Below are 14,748 nucleotides of genomic sequence, written 5' to 3' on the forward strand. Positions count from 1 at the left end.
ATACTGGAGCCCGCATCTCACCGGTAGCATGTTCCTACGTAGCGCGGCCGGATAGCTTCCACAGTGCACACCGACTCCATCGAGAGACCTGCCCAATCCGATTTCGCTCGGCAACCGGCAGACACGTGACGTCTCCCCAGTCACGACCCTGGGCTAGGAGGCCGCGGATTCAGGTAGCTTGCCTGGCCTGTGGAGAAGCAGAGGCCAGCCCCGTGGGCAAAAAAATGGAAAATTTGGGGAGAAGTTTTCCGGTGACTTGAAGATTAGGATAAATCTGCAGCGGGAGCCTGCAGCGGGAGCCAGCAGCGGGTGGCTGACCGTTGCCACTGTTTCTTCCAACGTCGTCGCGACTGGGATCTGGTTCCAAAACTGCGATTGTAAACGTGATTGTTCTGGTATCCAAAGATGAAGAGCCCTTTTGCGCTGAAAGAAGACGCATATGTGCACTCCGACATACCAATGGAAATACATGGAACGTGGCCGTACATTCTTGCCTTTCCAGCAGCATGGGCAAGTCTTTTCGCTAAGACTGCCATTGACGTCTGAGTCTAACAAGCGATCAGGCTTCAGCAACGTACGGTTAGGACAGCGCGTTCATCGGCACTACACTTGCGCTTCCCTCTTTCAAACACCGCTTCGGCCTGGACACCGTCTCTCCAAAGGAGCTGACCAACCTCTCGTCCAAAATTGTATCCACATTTCAGGCCGGTGCATTCTTTGGCGCCATCTTCGGGTTTTTGTTCGCCGAGCGATGGGGCCGTAAGATCACTATTATGGGCGGAGGAGCGCTGTTTATGGTGGGCGCTGGATTGATGCTCCACGGCACACTAGGGCTCTATGCCGAATGTGCGCTTACTGGACCAGCCATTGGGGCAACCTCCACTATGATCCCGATCTACATCGCAGAATGCAGTCCCGCATTAATCAGAGGTCGCCTCGTCGGCATCTTCGAAATCATGCTGCAGATCGCGCTTGTCTTCGGCTTCTGGGTCAATTATGGTGTAAAGAGAAATATTTCTGGGACACTCGGAAAACAATGACATATCCCAGCCGCAGCGCAGTTTATTCCTGCCGGCCTCCTGCTCATCAGCATGCCGTTCATCATCGAGTCCCCACGGTGGCTCCTCAGCAAGAACCGCATTTCCCAAGCGACAAAGGCTCTCTGCTGGGTGCGCAACTTGCCTGCCGAGCACGCCTATATCGTGGCTGAGATGGAAGAAATCCTAACCGCCATCACGCACGAGCTTGAAGTCAGTGGCGGCCGGCGCAGCACCATCCGGATTTTTCGCGAGATTGGCGCGCCAGGAATCCGCAATCGTGTCCTCATCAGCGTGCTGCTCATGCTGCTGCAAAACTTGACTGGGATCAATGCGATTAACTATTACAGGCCAACCATCCTGAAAGCTATCGGGTACACTAGAACTTCCGACGGGCTACTTGCGACTGGGATCTATGGACTGGTCAAGATAATCACAACACTCATCTCCATGGTGTTCTTCGTCGATCGATTCGGGCGTCGTCCGGCATTGCTCGTGCGGTAGGTGCCATGGTCGCAATGTTCTATCTTACTGGATACTCCGCGATGAGCGGCAGTTTCGAGGGTAAGACGCCGGCCAGGGACTCCTGGAGCCAGGCGGCGCTGGGAATGATATACATCTACGCCATCTTCTATGGGTTCTCGTGGAATGGAATACCGTGGATTTTCGCGAGTGAGGTGCTGCCGACCAGAGTGCGTACTTTGGGAATGGTAAGCACGATTCTATTTACAATTTGCGAGGTATTTGCTGGCCGCCGGGTGGATGTGCGCCGTGTGCATGCAGTGGCTCGCGCAACTCATGGTTGTCTACTCGTTGCTGCAGATGATTGCTGGCATCACATACGGCACGTTCATTTTCTTTGGATCTTGCATGGTTGTCGCATTTATCTTTGCGTACTTCTTTGTACCAGAGACGAAGAGTGGAAGACATGCAATTCTGTTCGGAACTGGTGCGCCGATCCTGCCGCGAGCTGGAAGCGTTACGATGAGGCGCATGAGGCGAGTATCAATACCGTCACGATGAAACACGATTAATCATGTGCATGACACACAGAATGATGTATTGAGTGAGGCTATTGTTTAATGGGTAGGTAGGATGGTGCTGTTGCGTGTTCAATTTTCGCGCTGTCGTGCATGTGAGACGGCTGCGTTTTCCGTGGCAGTCTTGCGCCAAAATCACTCTGGAAGTGACCTGACCGAACAACTTGACATTTTCAAGACTGGTGAAGGAGATAAGGTTGAGACTTTGCGAGATCGCTCACGGTGACTTTAGCCATCCATATCCATACTCTTCATCCAACGACTAAACCGTAAGATTCTGAAAAGCAATCCTCGGCGCCCAATCCAAGAAGTAATCGAGCCCATCAGCAATCGACACGATCCCCACCGCCGAGTGGTCGCTGAACGGATACTCATGCAGCTCGACGTCCCTCAACTGCGTGCTATTTTTGATCTCATTATACAGCGCGTTGACATTGCTGGTCATGTTCGAGAACGCGAGGAATGACTTCCTGACCTCGAACTCCTCTTCTGTTTCGACTCGCCTCTTTACAGGGTTTTGCTCCCGGCCGCCGTAGCTAAGTGCAACAGCTGGCTTAGTTCCGTTCGTGCGCAATGATTCTTTCAGAGGGCTTAGCTGGCTGAAGATGTAATTGTTGTTCCAGTACAGAGCCGGCGATGCGATGAGAAAGGTATCGAAGAGATCAGGACGGGCGATGAGCGCGTACGTCGCAAAAAGGCCAGCCATGGAGTGCCCATGCAGCGCATCGCGGGAGAACTCGGTGTTGGGGAAGAGCTCGTTGCGGACCCAAGGCTTGAGGATCTCATCGATCCACGCCAGAAAATTGTCTGCGTTGGAAGGGACCCCAGGCTGATCAGGCAAAGGGCAGGTTGCGCAGACTGGGGGCTGATAGTCGTGGTATCGGCCTGTGCTGTAGGGTGAATCTGGAATGAGATCCGGGTATCCTAGGCTGACGACGATAGTATCCGGCATCGCGAATTCCACAGGTCTCCGGTTACGTACTGCCTGTGCGGCAATGTTTCCTTGCGCATTTCCATCGAGGACGTATCTGCGACGCTTGTTAGCACCTCCATGTCTAGCGCCAATTCAGTGTTCGAGACTTACAACGTCTCAACAATGGCACTGTCCTCTCTCGAAGTCCAGTTCAATGGCCAGGCGACTTCGATCTGATATTCCCACGTGCCATTGGAGGCGTTCCAGAAGCCTAAGTTCGGGAGCACCGTCGACGGGAACGACGTGACGAGTGGCGTGAACGTCCAATTGCCGAGCGCCGACATCCTGACCCTCAAACTTAACGCGGCAGAAGTTATTGCTGTCGGAAAATTCGTTCGCGAATCAAAGAAAGGACGTCGGAGTGGATGCGCCTGACAACGTGACTAGGAAGGCAACGTAGAGTGTCTCCTAGGTTCCGTGCAGACGCCGGCAGGTTCAATCTGGACCTGTTTATCTATTGCACGTGGGCGAAGCGTGATCAAGCCTAGCTACGCCTCCTAGCAGGGGTAGTGAACGTATTCGCTACACAGAGCCTAGCGGCCAATCCTCCCGCCCCTCTAGGCTCGGCACTTTCGCTTTCATCTCTCCGAGGTGCTTGAGCCGTTGTACCGGTACTGAAGCATGAACACTCAAGTAACTGATAGAGATGGTCCTTGTCTCTTAGCAGGAACGCGTACGTTTTGAAACCAGGCACGCGCCTGCTGGTGAGCGGTGGGAGGCCCGATTGTAAGCAGGATGGCTGAGCCGCCTATGCCGCCAGTGCGCTGCCAGAACGCCTCTCATGCAACTGCTTCGTACGCGATGCTGCAGGTTGAGTCAGATGTAGACGAAATCGTCAAGGTCAAGGAATGGTGCCCAGCCCCCATCTTGACAGACCCCATGTAATACGTGCTTGACCCACGCAAGCGTGGATTAGTTTTGCAATTGTTAAACTTGAACCGCCCTTATTGGACGAGCACCTCTACTTCGTTACGAGATTCGATAATGCGATGCTTGCGTGGCCATTGATCGCTTTCGCTGATAGAGAAGCGTTCGAGGATTACAGAATCACTTTACCAGCCGTGTGGTTCGACGTGGCTACGGGTTTTTCGGCTCGGTAGTTGAGGTCGAGGATCGCCCGCTGGTAGGAGCACCGGCGTTAGTAGCTGTGGTCAGCAATACCCTCCGAGATGAACTTGTCAATGGGTTCTTGAGGCTCCGAGCTCAACCCAACGTTACGTCGAGTTCTTCGAGATCCTGCACTTTTCGAACTTCGTTGAAGGGATCTTCGTTCGCCTGGCGATACGTTATATCTTCTTCTCATCCTTATTGAAGCAGACCATACCACTAACCAGGCTCAATCGCTTTCGGTATCTTGTGGAGAGTCATGAATCAGCAATGGATGTTGGAAACATCTGCGACGATGCAGACGTTCAACGGAGTCGAGCAATACGTGTGAGCGACGCAACATCGCTTTGCTTCTTCCAACCAGAGCACAACATTCAATGCATGCTTTGTGGTTGCCGATCCGTTGGAACTAAATTTCGATTCGCCCATCTACAGTTCCATTAGAGTCTGGTGCGCGGCCTGTACACGCGACAATTGAATGGATCATTCAAGACATCGAGTTTCAATTGTCTATCCGGGCAATCCGATTAGCTGAGCACACATCAGTTGTCACAGCGTATATATGAATGATAATGATTTGTCGATTTACAACGCTTCTTGTTGTTATTATGAGGCGACGATCAGAGTACTGTCTCTCTGTCTGTTCTCTGGAGGGATGTCACATGGTAACTCATCTCAGCAATGAAAGACACACGAAGAAGCGAGGTTCGAAGTCTCCGAGGGGCGAAAATCTAATGGAAATAAATGTCTAAGAGAAGGACGGCTGGATGCCGAATGCTCAATGTTATACCACCCATGACTTCGGGGCATTGGAACTAGGTCCGGCAACCTTCTAGGTTAGCCACAAGCCTAGCAAAAAGCTCTCGCTCGCTCGCCTGTCCCAACTCGTCATCACTGATTTCACTTGTCAGGCAACAAAGCACTACATCAGCTTAGGTGTCTCCGCATGCCCATCCAAGGCGATCGAGATCCTCTCGAAAACGTCGCTCATAACGATCTTTTTGGTCATAATCAGGATTGGAATAGACCCTCTGTGATAATCCCTCGTAGTTTCTTAACTTCTCCTAGAGCCCGACTTTAAACAAAAGCATACCCAGAGCGTATACATCATATTCATAACGATACGGGGGCGTTTGAAACGCGTGCTTCGGCGGATGCTGATAACATTCAAGCGTGAAGCCACTGATATTTGTCTCTTTCGTGCGTTGGGGCACGACTGCGTTGTACGTCATGTTGTGATCGTGTATGGTGTTAGATTGAGGAGCTCCAATTATTCGCCCCAACTTTCTCTCTCGTCCATTGGGTCATCCCACATTACGCTGTTACATGTGTCCGTGCGCTCGGGGAGAGTTCAGTCCGATTGTGTAAGTCCACGTCTATCATTGTCGTGTTTCTCTAGGTGTGGTTCCAATGGCGACTATATCCAGACGATGATATCTTCCGGTCGTGAGAAGACGTAACCCACAGGCTTTGAGACGTGGATCTCGTTTTTGATCTCATATCGATACTCCTGGAGTGCATCAACATGCTATGGGAAGAACACATCGGTGACAAGTGGAATTCTACGCAAGGATACGCATTTTGATACTTAAATCAAATCTGCAACCTGGGATGATTGGATGGCTCGCTGATTCGCTTTTGCGAACAACGTGAAAACGTACAGAGCAAAATACCTGGTCTTGTGCGTTGGTGCGCCGGTTGACAAGTTCATTACAAAGTGGAGAGGTGTGGGGAAATACAAAGGTAAATTCCCGAACACATTGTCCTCTTGACGGCTAGCTGATGTGTGTGAAGGGAGTTTCTTCCATTCAACTACTTGGCCTCGTGAGAAGCTGGAACTCAGACGTATAAAGGTAGGTGTAATTGGTACCGGTGCTACTGAAGTGCAGATCATCCAAGAGTTGAACAAGGTCGTCGGTCAGCTTACAGTGTGGCAGCGCACACCTAATCAAGCACTATCTATGTGTCATATCGATTACGAGGACCAAAATAATCCCTTCTCTCTCGATGACGTCAAAGTCTCGTTGGTGGCGCGCACGGAGTCGTTCAGCGGCTTCGACTGCAATTTCATCCCACGGAATTGCTTCGATGATACGCCTGAATAGCGACGTGACGTGTACAGACAGCTTTGGAGGGATGGACCGTTTAAGTATTGGCTTACTACGTATAGCGATACTTTCTTTAACCAAGACGGTAGCCGCGAATGTTACAAGTTTTGGCGCGACAAAACGCGCGCTACTATCAACGGTGAGCATATTTGATCAAGTGTTACAAATCTCACTCTGCTAAGCATAGTTAGACCCTAGGTTTGCCGATTTTCTTGCGCCAATGGAACATGCGTACGCCTTTAGTACCAAACGTATACCACTCGAGCAAGGTTTCTCTGGAATCTTCAATGAATTACATGTCAACCTTGTGGATCTCCATGCAACTCCTATTGAGGTCTTCACTAAGTGAGGGATCATGACGAATGCCGTTTCAAGAGATGGATTTCGACGTAGTGATTGCTGCCACAAGATTTGATGCCTTGACAGGCGCTCTCACACGCATCAAACTTAAAGGAAAAGACGGATTACTACCCGGGAAAGATATTATCTTGACCTCGCGTCACGGATATCCTAATATGTTCTTCCAGCATGGCCCGCAGGCCCCTACTTTATTCTGAAACGGTCCAACTTGCGCGTGAATGCAAGATATTTGGGTCATAAACACGATTAATCACTGTCGCAACTATGGCGTCAAGATAATAGAAGCAACCGGAGTCTCGAAAGCGAAATGGAGAAAAGGGGTGATGAATCTTGCATAGGCAAGTCTTCTGTGCGGAACGAAGTCCTAGTACTGTGGCGGCAACATTCCGAGTAAGCCGTGCGAGCCTATCGCGTACTGAGGAGGGACTCCTGCGTATTACAAAGCCTTAAACGCTGTTCGCGACAACGTCTACGACGGTTTCGTACTCAGTGATAGTGCCAAGGCATCCAAGCTGTAGCAATTCCATCTAGAAGACGTCGCAGTTCTCGCAGAGGCTTAGACCGCTGTGGCTGATAGACGTAAAGATGATGCTGTTCGTTATGCGAAGAATACGGAACAATGTTTCAACCACTCTTTCCTTTTGGTGGCGCCGAATGAATCAGTATATCTCTTCTTATACCATGTTGAGGATATGACGTGATACTCTTCGTGAATCACCATATCCTGTGAGCTCAAACAGTTGGTGATCTGGGACGAATTATTGACCATTTACTCTGAAGCCCGAATTCTTTGGATAAAACGGACATTTACGACCTGGGCGACATCACGAAGAAGTCAGGCTCTGGAGCTAGCTGCCTCTACTACACATTATGACTCAGCTTACTCGGTATCTAGCAGCCCTCAGTTTACCTTATGAACCTTCCTTAAATGATGTGTCAGTCCTAGAGCTGAACATTCATCGCTCTTTCGGCTTAGTTCGCGCCTGTGGTTGGGCAGCCGTTCACTAGGCATGATGTTACACCAATAATGGAATAGAAATATTCAATCTTCAATGTTTACTTTGTTCGAAGGTGACGCGAATCAGTAGCATCTTTCATGTGGTCCTAAGTGCGAGTGAATCATTGCCCTTGGCGCTGATTCATTAGCATTTAATGGGCCGCGCTGCCCACGCCGCATCCTACCACTTCCTATCATTACTTCCTTCCCGCGCTTAACATTCGGTCGCGCTTTCCCGCGCTGCGTTCCCTGCTCTTGGCCTCCCGCACGATAGTGCCTTCACGGTCCTTGGCGACATGCCTCCACCAATTTTAGGGCGACTGTCCCCCAACCAGAGTTGTCGCTAATGCCAGCCAAGCATGTCTTTCCCGCGCGGGGAAAGATATTCTGGGGTATTCTGGGGAACATCTACCGGCATGGCGGTCCACCTGGTCGTGTCCGTTTCAAGAACTTCGGAAAGGGTATGAGCTGATTGCCGTACTGTTGTGGTTGGTGCAGCTGGCACGAAATATATATTGCATGGCGATCATCCCCAAAAATATGCGTGTGCACCCCGCACAACCTCTGTCCTCAACTTTTTCAAGTAGGACATCATGGCGACAAGCGAAAAAGAGTTTGTAGAGTCGCGAGATATGCACATTGAGAATGTGTCTCAAGACTCAACGCACGACAGTGTTGCTGCGGAAGCGAGGGGCGGCGACCTGAGCGAGCTTCCTTCGAACTACTATTGGAACTGGAGGTTCATCGGATCGTTGATCGCTGTAGTTTTCATGGCCCAGGGACTCTATCTAGGTACGTGTCAGCTTTGTCCGACTCAAGGTTATACTCACCATTATACCAGGTTACGTACTGCCCGCAAACACAATTACCATCATCAATGCCGACCTGGGACCAGATCCTAACTACGCGCTCATACCTGTCGTCAAGACACTCTGTGGTGGTGTGGGGCTCATCATGGTCGGACGTCTCAGCGACATCTTCGGCCGACGATGGTTCATGATCGGAGGAGGGGTTCTAGGCATAATCGGATCCTTGATAAACGCAACTGCAAAGGACATCAACACCATTCTCGGAGGCACCGTTTTCATTGGGCTCGCAGGCGCCGTTCAAGTGTCTTTCAGGTACATCTCCTTCAACCTGTATATCAGCCCGGCTGATCATTATCAGTTTCGTCTTGATGGAGCTTGTTGCCAACAAGCACAGAGCTGTGCTTACAGGTTTTTTGTTCCTGACGACCTGCCCACTCGCCGCGTTTGGTCCACTCATTGCTCGTGCGCTTGCTGCATACACCGCACTTGGCTGGCGCTGGAACTACTACCTCAACCTCATTACAAACGTTCTATCTGTCCTCCTCTTCTACGTGTGCTACCACCCTCCGAGCCACAGACAGCTACATGAAGGAAGAAGTATGCGACAAGACCTCAAAGACCTTGATTGGGGAGGCATTGTCTTGTACTCTGGTGGACTGACAAGCTTCATCCTTGCGCTCTCATGGGGCGGTGGACTGTATCCCTGGGCTTCCTATCACGTTTTGGTTCCCCTCATTTTGGGTTTCTTCATTCTGGTCGCTTTCGCACTATATGGTACGCTTCTTGGCGATGTGGTTTGGGTCTTCATGCTGACTCTAAGCAGAGATCTATATGCCGTTGAAGTACCCATTGATTCCCATGAATCTGTTCCTGAATGGACCATTTATGGCATTAGTGGGCGTCGCATCTGTAGCAAGCGTACGTGATACCCCAAGAACTCCTTCTGGAAACTCAGCGTGCGGAGACTGACTCTCGCAGATGTTTTACTACAGCTTGACAGTCATCTGGCCTCAGATGGTCACGGCGCTGTACGAATCGGATTCCATCATGATTGGTTTGGTTTCAGGTACTCTAGGTGGTTGTAAGTGTGAAGCTCTCCACTGGCCCACTTAATGCTAAATTTTACAGCCATCGCATTCGGACAGGTCTTCGGCGGCGGCTCCATCAAGCTCGGTTGGGGTCACTGGCAACTTCGTGCCTCTTCTCTTGCGATGTGCGGCTTCATTGGCGCTATGGCAGCGACCGATGCCTCTACGCGCGGCTTAGCTATAACAATGTGCGCTCTCGGAGCTTTCGCAGTCGGTATTGTAGAAGTTGTTGGTATCGTCGCCGTGCCCTTCACCGTTGCACCTGAGGACCTGGGCCTCGCTAGTGGTCTTCTCGGCTCAGTACGCTCTACTCTAGGCTCGGTAGCCACGGCCATATTTTCCAGTATCCTTACCACACGCAAAGCTAAAGAAATCCCGCCACGACTCACGTCCCTCGCGGCCGAAGATAACCTCGCGCCTGCGTCTGTTAGAGCATTGATCAAAGCTGGGCTTTCGGGTGCTGCCGCGACGGTCGCAAAGATCCCGGGAATCAGGTCCGAGAGACTACCAGCGTACATGATTGCCATTCGCGATGGTAATGTCAAAAGCTATCATATGGTGTTCTACTCTAGTCTTGCTTTTGGGGGCATCGCAGTAGTCTGCGCCTTCTGCTGCAAAGAGTTCAACAGCCATTTCACGGATCGCGTTGACCGCAAGCTGCAACACCCTAAGAGGCAGACCGAGAAGGAGGTTTGAAGTAGCGGTATCGGGTACCTATTAGCAATACTACAGACAGCAATAAGATAACAATCGCATCTAGCCAGCAAGCGTATAATTTTCTCTCCAAATTTTACTTGAGCGTGGAAGACTTTTCACCGACAATTTCCCAACATTATTGGAGCCTGGGCGACCTAAGCTTTGCGGTCATTTTCGCAATGCTGTGCGAGGAGGCACGGTCCGCCACGGTATCTTGCGAGTATCCAACCGCACGCGGATTATCTGACAATCAGCGACGCAGGACAGATGCGCCGATCTAGACGCGTGATGCAGGTTCTCTGCGCCCTGCATTCCCCGCTCAAACATTTTTAGTGGGTGCGCCACAAAGGGCAGCAAGCGACTCAATCACCAGCAGGGCTCATCCTCCACGTCATTGCGCACATGCGCGGCACGAGACAGAACAGCCAGCCTTCTTGTTTGAAATGCAATCGTGAACTTCTTTTTTCTTAGACCATGCACCCCTCTTCCTACCTTTACCAGTTGAAGGTCCTGAATAACGCTGTCTTTGCTTTTTCACATCGCTCAGCGAAGGGTGGAGCCTTTCCTACGCGAACAACCCCGCAATGCCTGCAGTAGCCAATCACACTCAGGCGTCCGCCTTGTGCACTCCTCCACCAACTCCTCCTGCGACAGCGACCCTGTCCAGAGCCCAGATACTGAGCAATGTATACTCGCTGGCCACGGCCTTTGCGACCTGCGTGGAAGCCTTCAATCTGATCCATCCGCACAAGGATAGCGATCGCGCGCAGAAAGTCGCCCTTACCAAACTTGGCATCCAGCAAGGCCGCCTGCTCATCTTCGGCGATGCAGTTGGTATATCTGCGCCTCCAGCGACCATCGCGCGACACATGGTGCCTAGCCATCCCGGACTGACAAACCCCGATCCCACATTGCCTGTCAACTTTGGCGTCAGGGATGCGCGGCTTGATGAAGACGCGATGCGAGAGAAGATTACGCGCGCCCTGGAAGAGATATATGGTCGGCCAGCGCATCTGTCTCGCGATCAATTGATGGAGCAGTACGGACTGAAGCAGCCGAAGCGCTTCAGCACCATTGAGCAACCATCGCTGGATACCAACCGTCTCGAGGCGTTCCGCGAGAAGTATGCGCTGCTTAATGATCTCCTCAAGCAATCAGGTATTCGGCCCGAAATTAAGAACAGAAAGGGGAGTATGACGATGAATCACTGGACGGTCAAAGACGTCGCGCGCTTTGATGCGTTCGTCAGGACCGTGCGCATCGAGGTCGACGGGTTAATCGCTTTGATGGGTGTCAAAGAACAGGTGGACAGAGGGATGAGGACCGACATCAAGGCCATGGCGTGGCATCCCGACCTGCAGTCTATGATTGTGCGCCAGGACTGGGAAAAGCTGAGATTGATCAAAGAGGCAGTGACGGAGGATTATCCGGAGTATGTAGAGGTTGCAGATAAGGCCCTGCAGTACCTTGTTGAAGAGTTACGCGGCACAAAGATCCAAATGATAAAAGAGGCGCAAATGGCGCAGGCACCCGCAGGAGTACGAAGGGTAAGCGATGAGAAAGGCGGTGTAAAGGCAAGCGAGCAACACCTGAGAGTCGGAGCGCACAAGGAGAAGCGACCGAGCTTATGGTCAAGAATTTCCGGATATAAGTCCAGCAAAAACAAACACCGCAATCAAAGCGTGGTTTCTGCGCCGGACGAAGCCGACCCCCAGCGCTCTCTCTCGGACGGAGGCGCGAATGGTACCTCCGAGGATCCGAACGCGCTTACAACTGTGCGCTCGAAGTCCCTCTCTGCGATGCCAGACGACCCGACGCCATTCGATATAGACGCCAGAATTGCGGGCTTGTCCGTAGAAGACGGGCATGATGGCCCTGATGGTGATTTGGAAAGACTCGCGCCAGTGACAAGTTTTCACGATATACCTGGTGCAGAGAAGACGCATGCCAACGTACAGGCGACACTGACGCAGGTACCGACGAGAAGCACGGCGGATATTGACGACGTAGATCCATTGGACAAGAGTGACAGCCTAGGAAGCAATCTTTACCATGCGGATACGGCCAATTCGCTGATCGACAGACACGACATGTTCAGGGGAGTGGGACGCATTGCTACGAGGGATATCAGGGACAAGAGTCACGAGGCGGCTGGATGGTAATCGAGTGACGGTTAATGGCTGCAGGGCCATGCGGTCGCTCTGCAAGGTATTTGTGTAGATTCTTTTCTTCGATACCACTTTGCGGGCTTAGTCTATTCCTCTCTTTTGTGCTAATTGACAAGCCTAAGAACGCATCAGGCGCTGTGTATGAGCGAACGTAGTCCCACGCGAGCAAATCGGCGTTTGCATATAATACGTCTATTCTACCAGTTTGTCCTATTTGCTTGTGGCAGTGTCTACCCTAATATCTATCATTCAACTCAATATACATATTTTTGCTCTCCAGAAAATATCCTCCGCCGTAGCTTCAGCCTTTCCTCAGCCCATGGATTCCCGGTAATCACCATGTACAGAAACACCATAATGTACAAACCATTCTTACGCCAACCGCCACTAAGAAAAGATGAAACATAAACACTAACCGAAAAATCCAACATGTTACCAAACCCATCTCCAAGACATGACAGTTCTCCCTAAGAGAAGATAACTTAGATTTCAAGATGCTCCGCCTCTGAAAATATGTACTCCGAATTTATCTGTGCGGAGTGGACTGTGGCGTCTTGGCGTACGAATTTGAGTTCTAGTGGTGAAGTGTCTTACATCCAGTCGTACTTCGTGTGACTGTTCACGTTCCAATTTCAAAAGGGATAAACATAAGGATCTTTGTCTCAAAGACTCTATCCGGAAGAGGGAGTGTTGACAGCTTTATGCCGCTGTCAACTGAAGAAGCGTAGAAAGTCTTCGGAGCTTTATAGTTATCGAAATCCTCATAGGTAGAATTGCGTGCAACATTCTTCAGTAAATCCGCTTTACGAGCAACTCTCTCGGAGATATCAGCTGTTGAGGGTGGCCAGAGCATTAGTCTCGCATCCTCATTGTAATCGCAACTAGCTGAGAGCTGTTTCCAATAAATCAAGTTATGCCGCCGCGTTGCATTGGCTCGCCCACATCGCTTTATCAAGATTTGGCTTGCATGAAAAAACGTGTTTTGTACGTGACCAGAGTCAATCTTGGGGACCACGGATTCGTCATTGCCTGCGTCCTCTAAGAAGTGCTCGCGCGAAATGGTGCGACGGACCTTTCTGCCAAATCTCATGAGGTGAATGATGGTTTCTCTGACGACTGTACCGATGTTTAGAAGTGACCATAATATCCAGATGTAACACTGAGTGAGTTTATTTATACATGATCCTTCCTCTTTGAAATGGATCTTGCATATCAGGCTTCGCAGACACATTAATCGAGGGGCTTTGATTGGAACTTGTCTGGGCGTTCTTATCTCCGTTTTCATCTTTTCTCAATACATGTCAGATAGTGAAAGCGACTACATACGTCCTCGAAGAAACAATAGCGTGTAACACCGCCAGGACCTATTATGGCTAGATCGACATTGGTTGCATTATTTCGAGAAATGATTTCTTCAACCTATGCATATGCTTTGAGGGACTCAAGGGCTAATGGTTGATCGCCAGGTATTTTCTGACTTTCATTGCCACGTGCTGGGCTGGGCTGACAATGGGTTTCCGGTCCCATGTATGCAATTTTCTGAAATATCTCATACCAGACAAAATTTCTGCCAATACATCACGAAAGCTGTACCAAGAGGAAAGTTCACCTCTTGATCTGGAATAACTAGTAAAAGGGCATCGGGTTAATAGAGCCTACAGGTCGACTCCAAGACTGCCTTTCGTTGGGCGAGGGGACCATTTAACGGAAGGCTGAAGATGAAAGGCACATCCGTGATCGCTCTTTTGCTTGGCTGACTAGGGGATTGCAGGAGTGACCAATAATGATGGTGCTCGGCAGCACTAAGAAAATGCAATGCGATCTCGTGACAGGCATTTCACGCCGCAGCGATTCATGGAATATCATTTATGCGCTCTTTCGATTGGTCGATTTATAATTCCGGTGAGCAGAGAATGCAACTTGACTCACCTTGCGATTCATCAACACACTGCAATTTTAACCTCCGCAAGCAGTCTTCTCACAATATACTTGTCTTTCAGATTGGTTCATTTCTGATCCGGGGGGATGAAATATCTAACTTCGGCTTTGTCAAGTCTGCCCACATTGCACGGCAAATTTAGCTCCAATGAGCAGTCCCCCAACCCGTTACACTGGACTGCACAGACATGTCCCGGTGGACTGAAGAGTCTTGATCTCGCGTGATTGGGTTTGAAGGCGCATCTAGGAAACATAATTGCAGCCTAAAAGGTGGTTTTGAACTGTAAGTTTACCTTGAGGAGTGGCCAATGACGGCGGTGCTCAACCACTTGAGACTGCTCATTTACAGTAGAGATTTCAGTGCGCAATGATCTCATGGCGGGAATTCCAACTCTACCGCAAATTCGTGTAATACCATGTGCGTGCT

General features: G+C 50.5%; 5 protein-coding genes across 5 annotated transcripts; 3 read left to right on the top strand and 2 right to left on the bottom strand.

Annotated features, from left to right (window-relative positions):
* Positions 1 to 292: 292 nt before the first annotated feature.
* On the top strand, positions 293 to 2,303 carry CC84DRAFT_1199509 (general substrate transporter; the record flags this gene model as incomplete). The annotated part of the gene is made up of 6 exons (XM_018181622.1): positions 293 to 510; positions 585 to 999; positions 1,051 to 1,537; positions 1,588 to 1,747; positions 1,821 to 1,956; positions 2,128 to 2,303. Exons 1-6 carry the CDS (start codon positions 406 to 408, stop codon positions 2,301 to 2,303), a joined length of 1,479 nt encoding a protein of 492 aa, XP_018031083.1. The 5' UTR covers positions 293 to 405.
* Positions 2,085 to 3,470, bottom strand: CC84DRAFT_1168759 (uncharacterized protein). The gene is made up of 2 exons (XM_018179478.1): positions 3,162 to 3,470; positions 2,085 to 3,105 (listed from the first exon to the last, which is right to left on the bottom strand). The coding sequence occupies exon 2, from the start codon at positions 3,027 to 3,029 to the stop codon at positions 2,340 to 2,342; it is 690 nt and encodes a 229-aa protein (XP_018031084.1). The 5' UTR covers positions 3,030 to 3,105; positions 3,162 to 3,470; the 3' UTR covers positions 2,085 to 2,339.
* Positions 3,471 to 5,166: 1,696 nt separating this feature from the next.
* On the bottom strand, positions 5,167 to 5,486 carry CC84DRAFT_1168760 (uncharacterized protein). Its single transcript, XM_018179479.1, has one exon. It carries the CDS (start codon positions 5,387 to 5,389, stop codon positions 5,222 to 5,224), a length of 168 nt encoding a protein of 55 aa, XP_018031085.1. The 5' UTR covers positions 5,390 to 5,486; the 3' UTR covers positions 5,167 to 5,221.
* Positions 5,487 to 8,254: 2,768 nt separating this feature from the next.
* On the top strand, positions 8,255 to 10,215 carry CC84DRAFT_1102424 (siderophore iron transporter; the record flags this gene model as incomplete). Its single annotated transcript, XM_018174963.1, has 6 exons — positions 8,255 to 8,414; positions 8,464 to 8,743; positions 8,790 to 9,205; positions 9,252 to 9,349; positions 9,410 to 9,512; positions 9,560 to 10,215. 6 exons carry the CDS (start codon positions 8,255 to 8,257, stop codon positions 10,213 to 10,215), a joined length of 1,713 nt encoding a protein of 570 aa, XP_018031086.1.
* A 251-nt stretch (positions 10,216 to 10,466) lies between these two features.
* Positions 10,467 to 12,636, top strand: CC84DRAFT_1168763 (uncharacterized protein). The gene has a single exon (XM_018179480.1). It carries the CDS (start codon positions 10,800 to 10,802, stop codon positions 12,375 to 12,377), a length of 1,578 nt encoding a protein of 525 aa, XP_018031087.1. The 5' UTR covers positions 10,467 to 10,799; the 3' UTR covers positions 12,378 to 12,636.
* The last annotated feature ends 2,112 nt before the right edge of the window (positions 12,637 to 14,748 follow it).

This window comes from Paraphaeosphaeria sporulosa (genome assembly GCF_001642045.1).
Source record: "Paraphaeosphaeria sporulosa strain AP3s5-JAC2a unplaced genomic scaffold CC84scaffold_12, whole genome shotgun sequence".
NCBI classification, from domain to species: Eukaryota; Fungi; Ascomycota; class Dothideomycetes; order Pleosporales; family Didymosphaeriaceae; genus Paraphaeosphaeria; species Paraphaeosphaeria sporulosa.

Coding starts and splice junctions, on each gene's coding strand:
- CC84DRAFT_1168759 (XM_018179478.1), bottom strand. CDS start 3,029: ATGCCGGATACTATCGTCGTCAGCCTAGGATACCCGGATCTCATTCCA.
- CC84DRAFT_1168760 (XM_018179479.1), bottom strand. CDS start 5,389: ATGACGTACAACGCAGTCGTGCCCCAACGCACGAAAGAGACAAATATC.
- CC84DRAFT_1168763 (XM_018179480.1), top strand. CDS start 10,800: ATGCCTGCAGTAGCCAATCACACTCAGGCGTCCGCCTTGTGCACTCCT.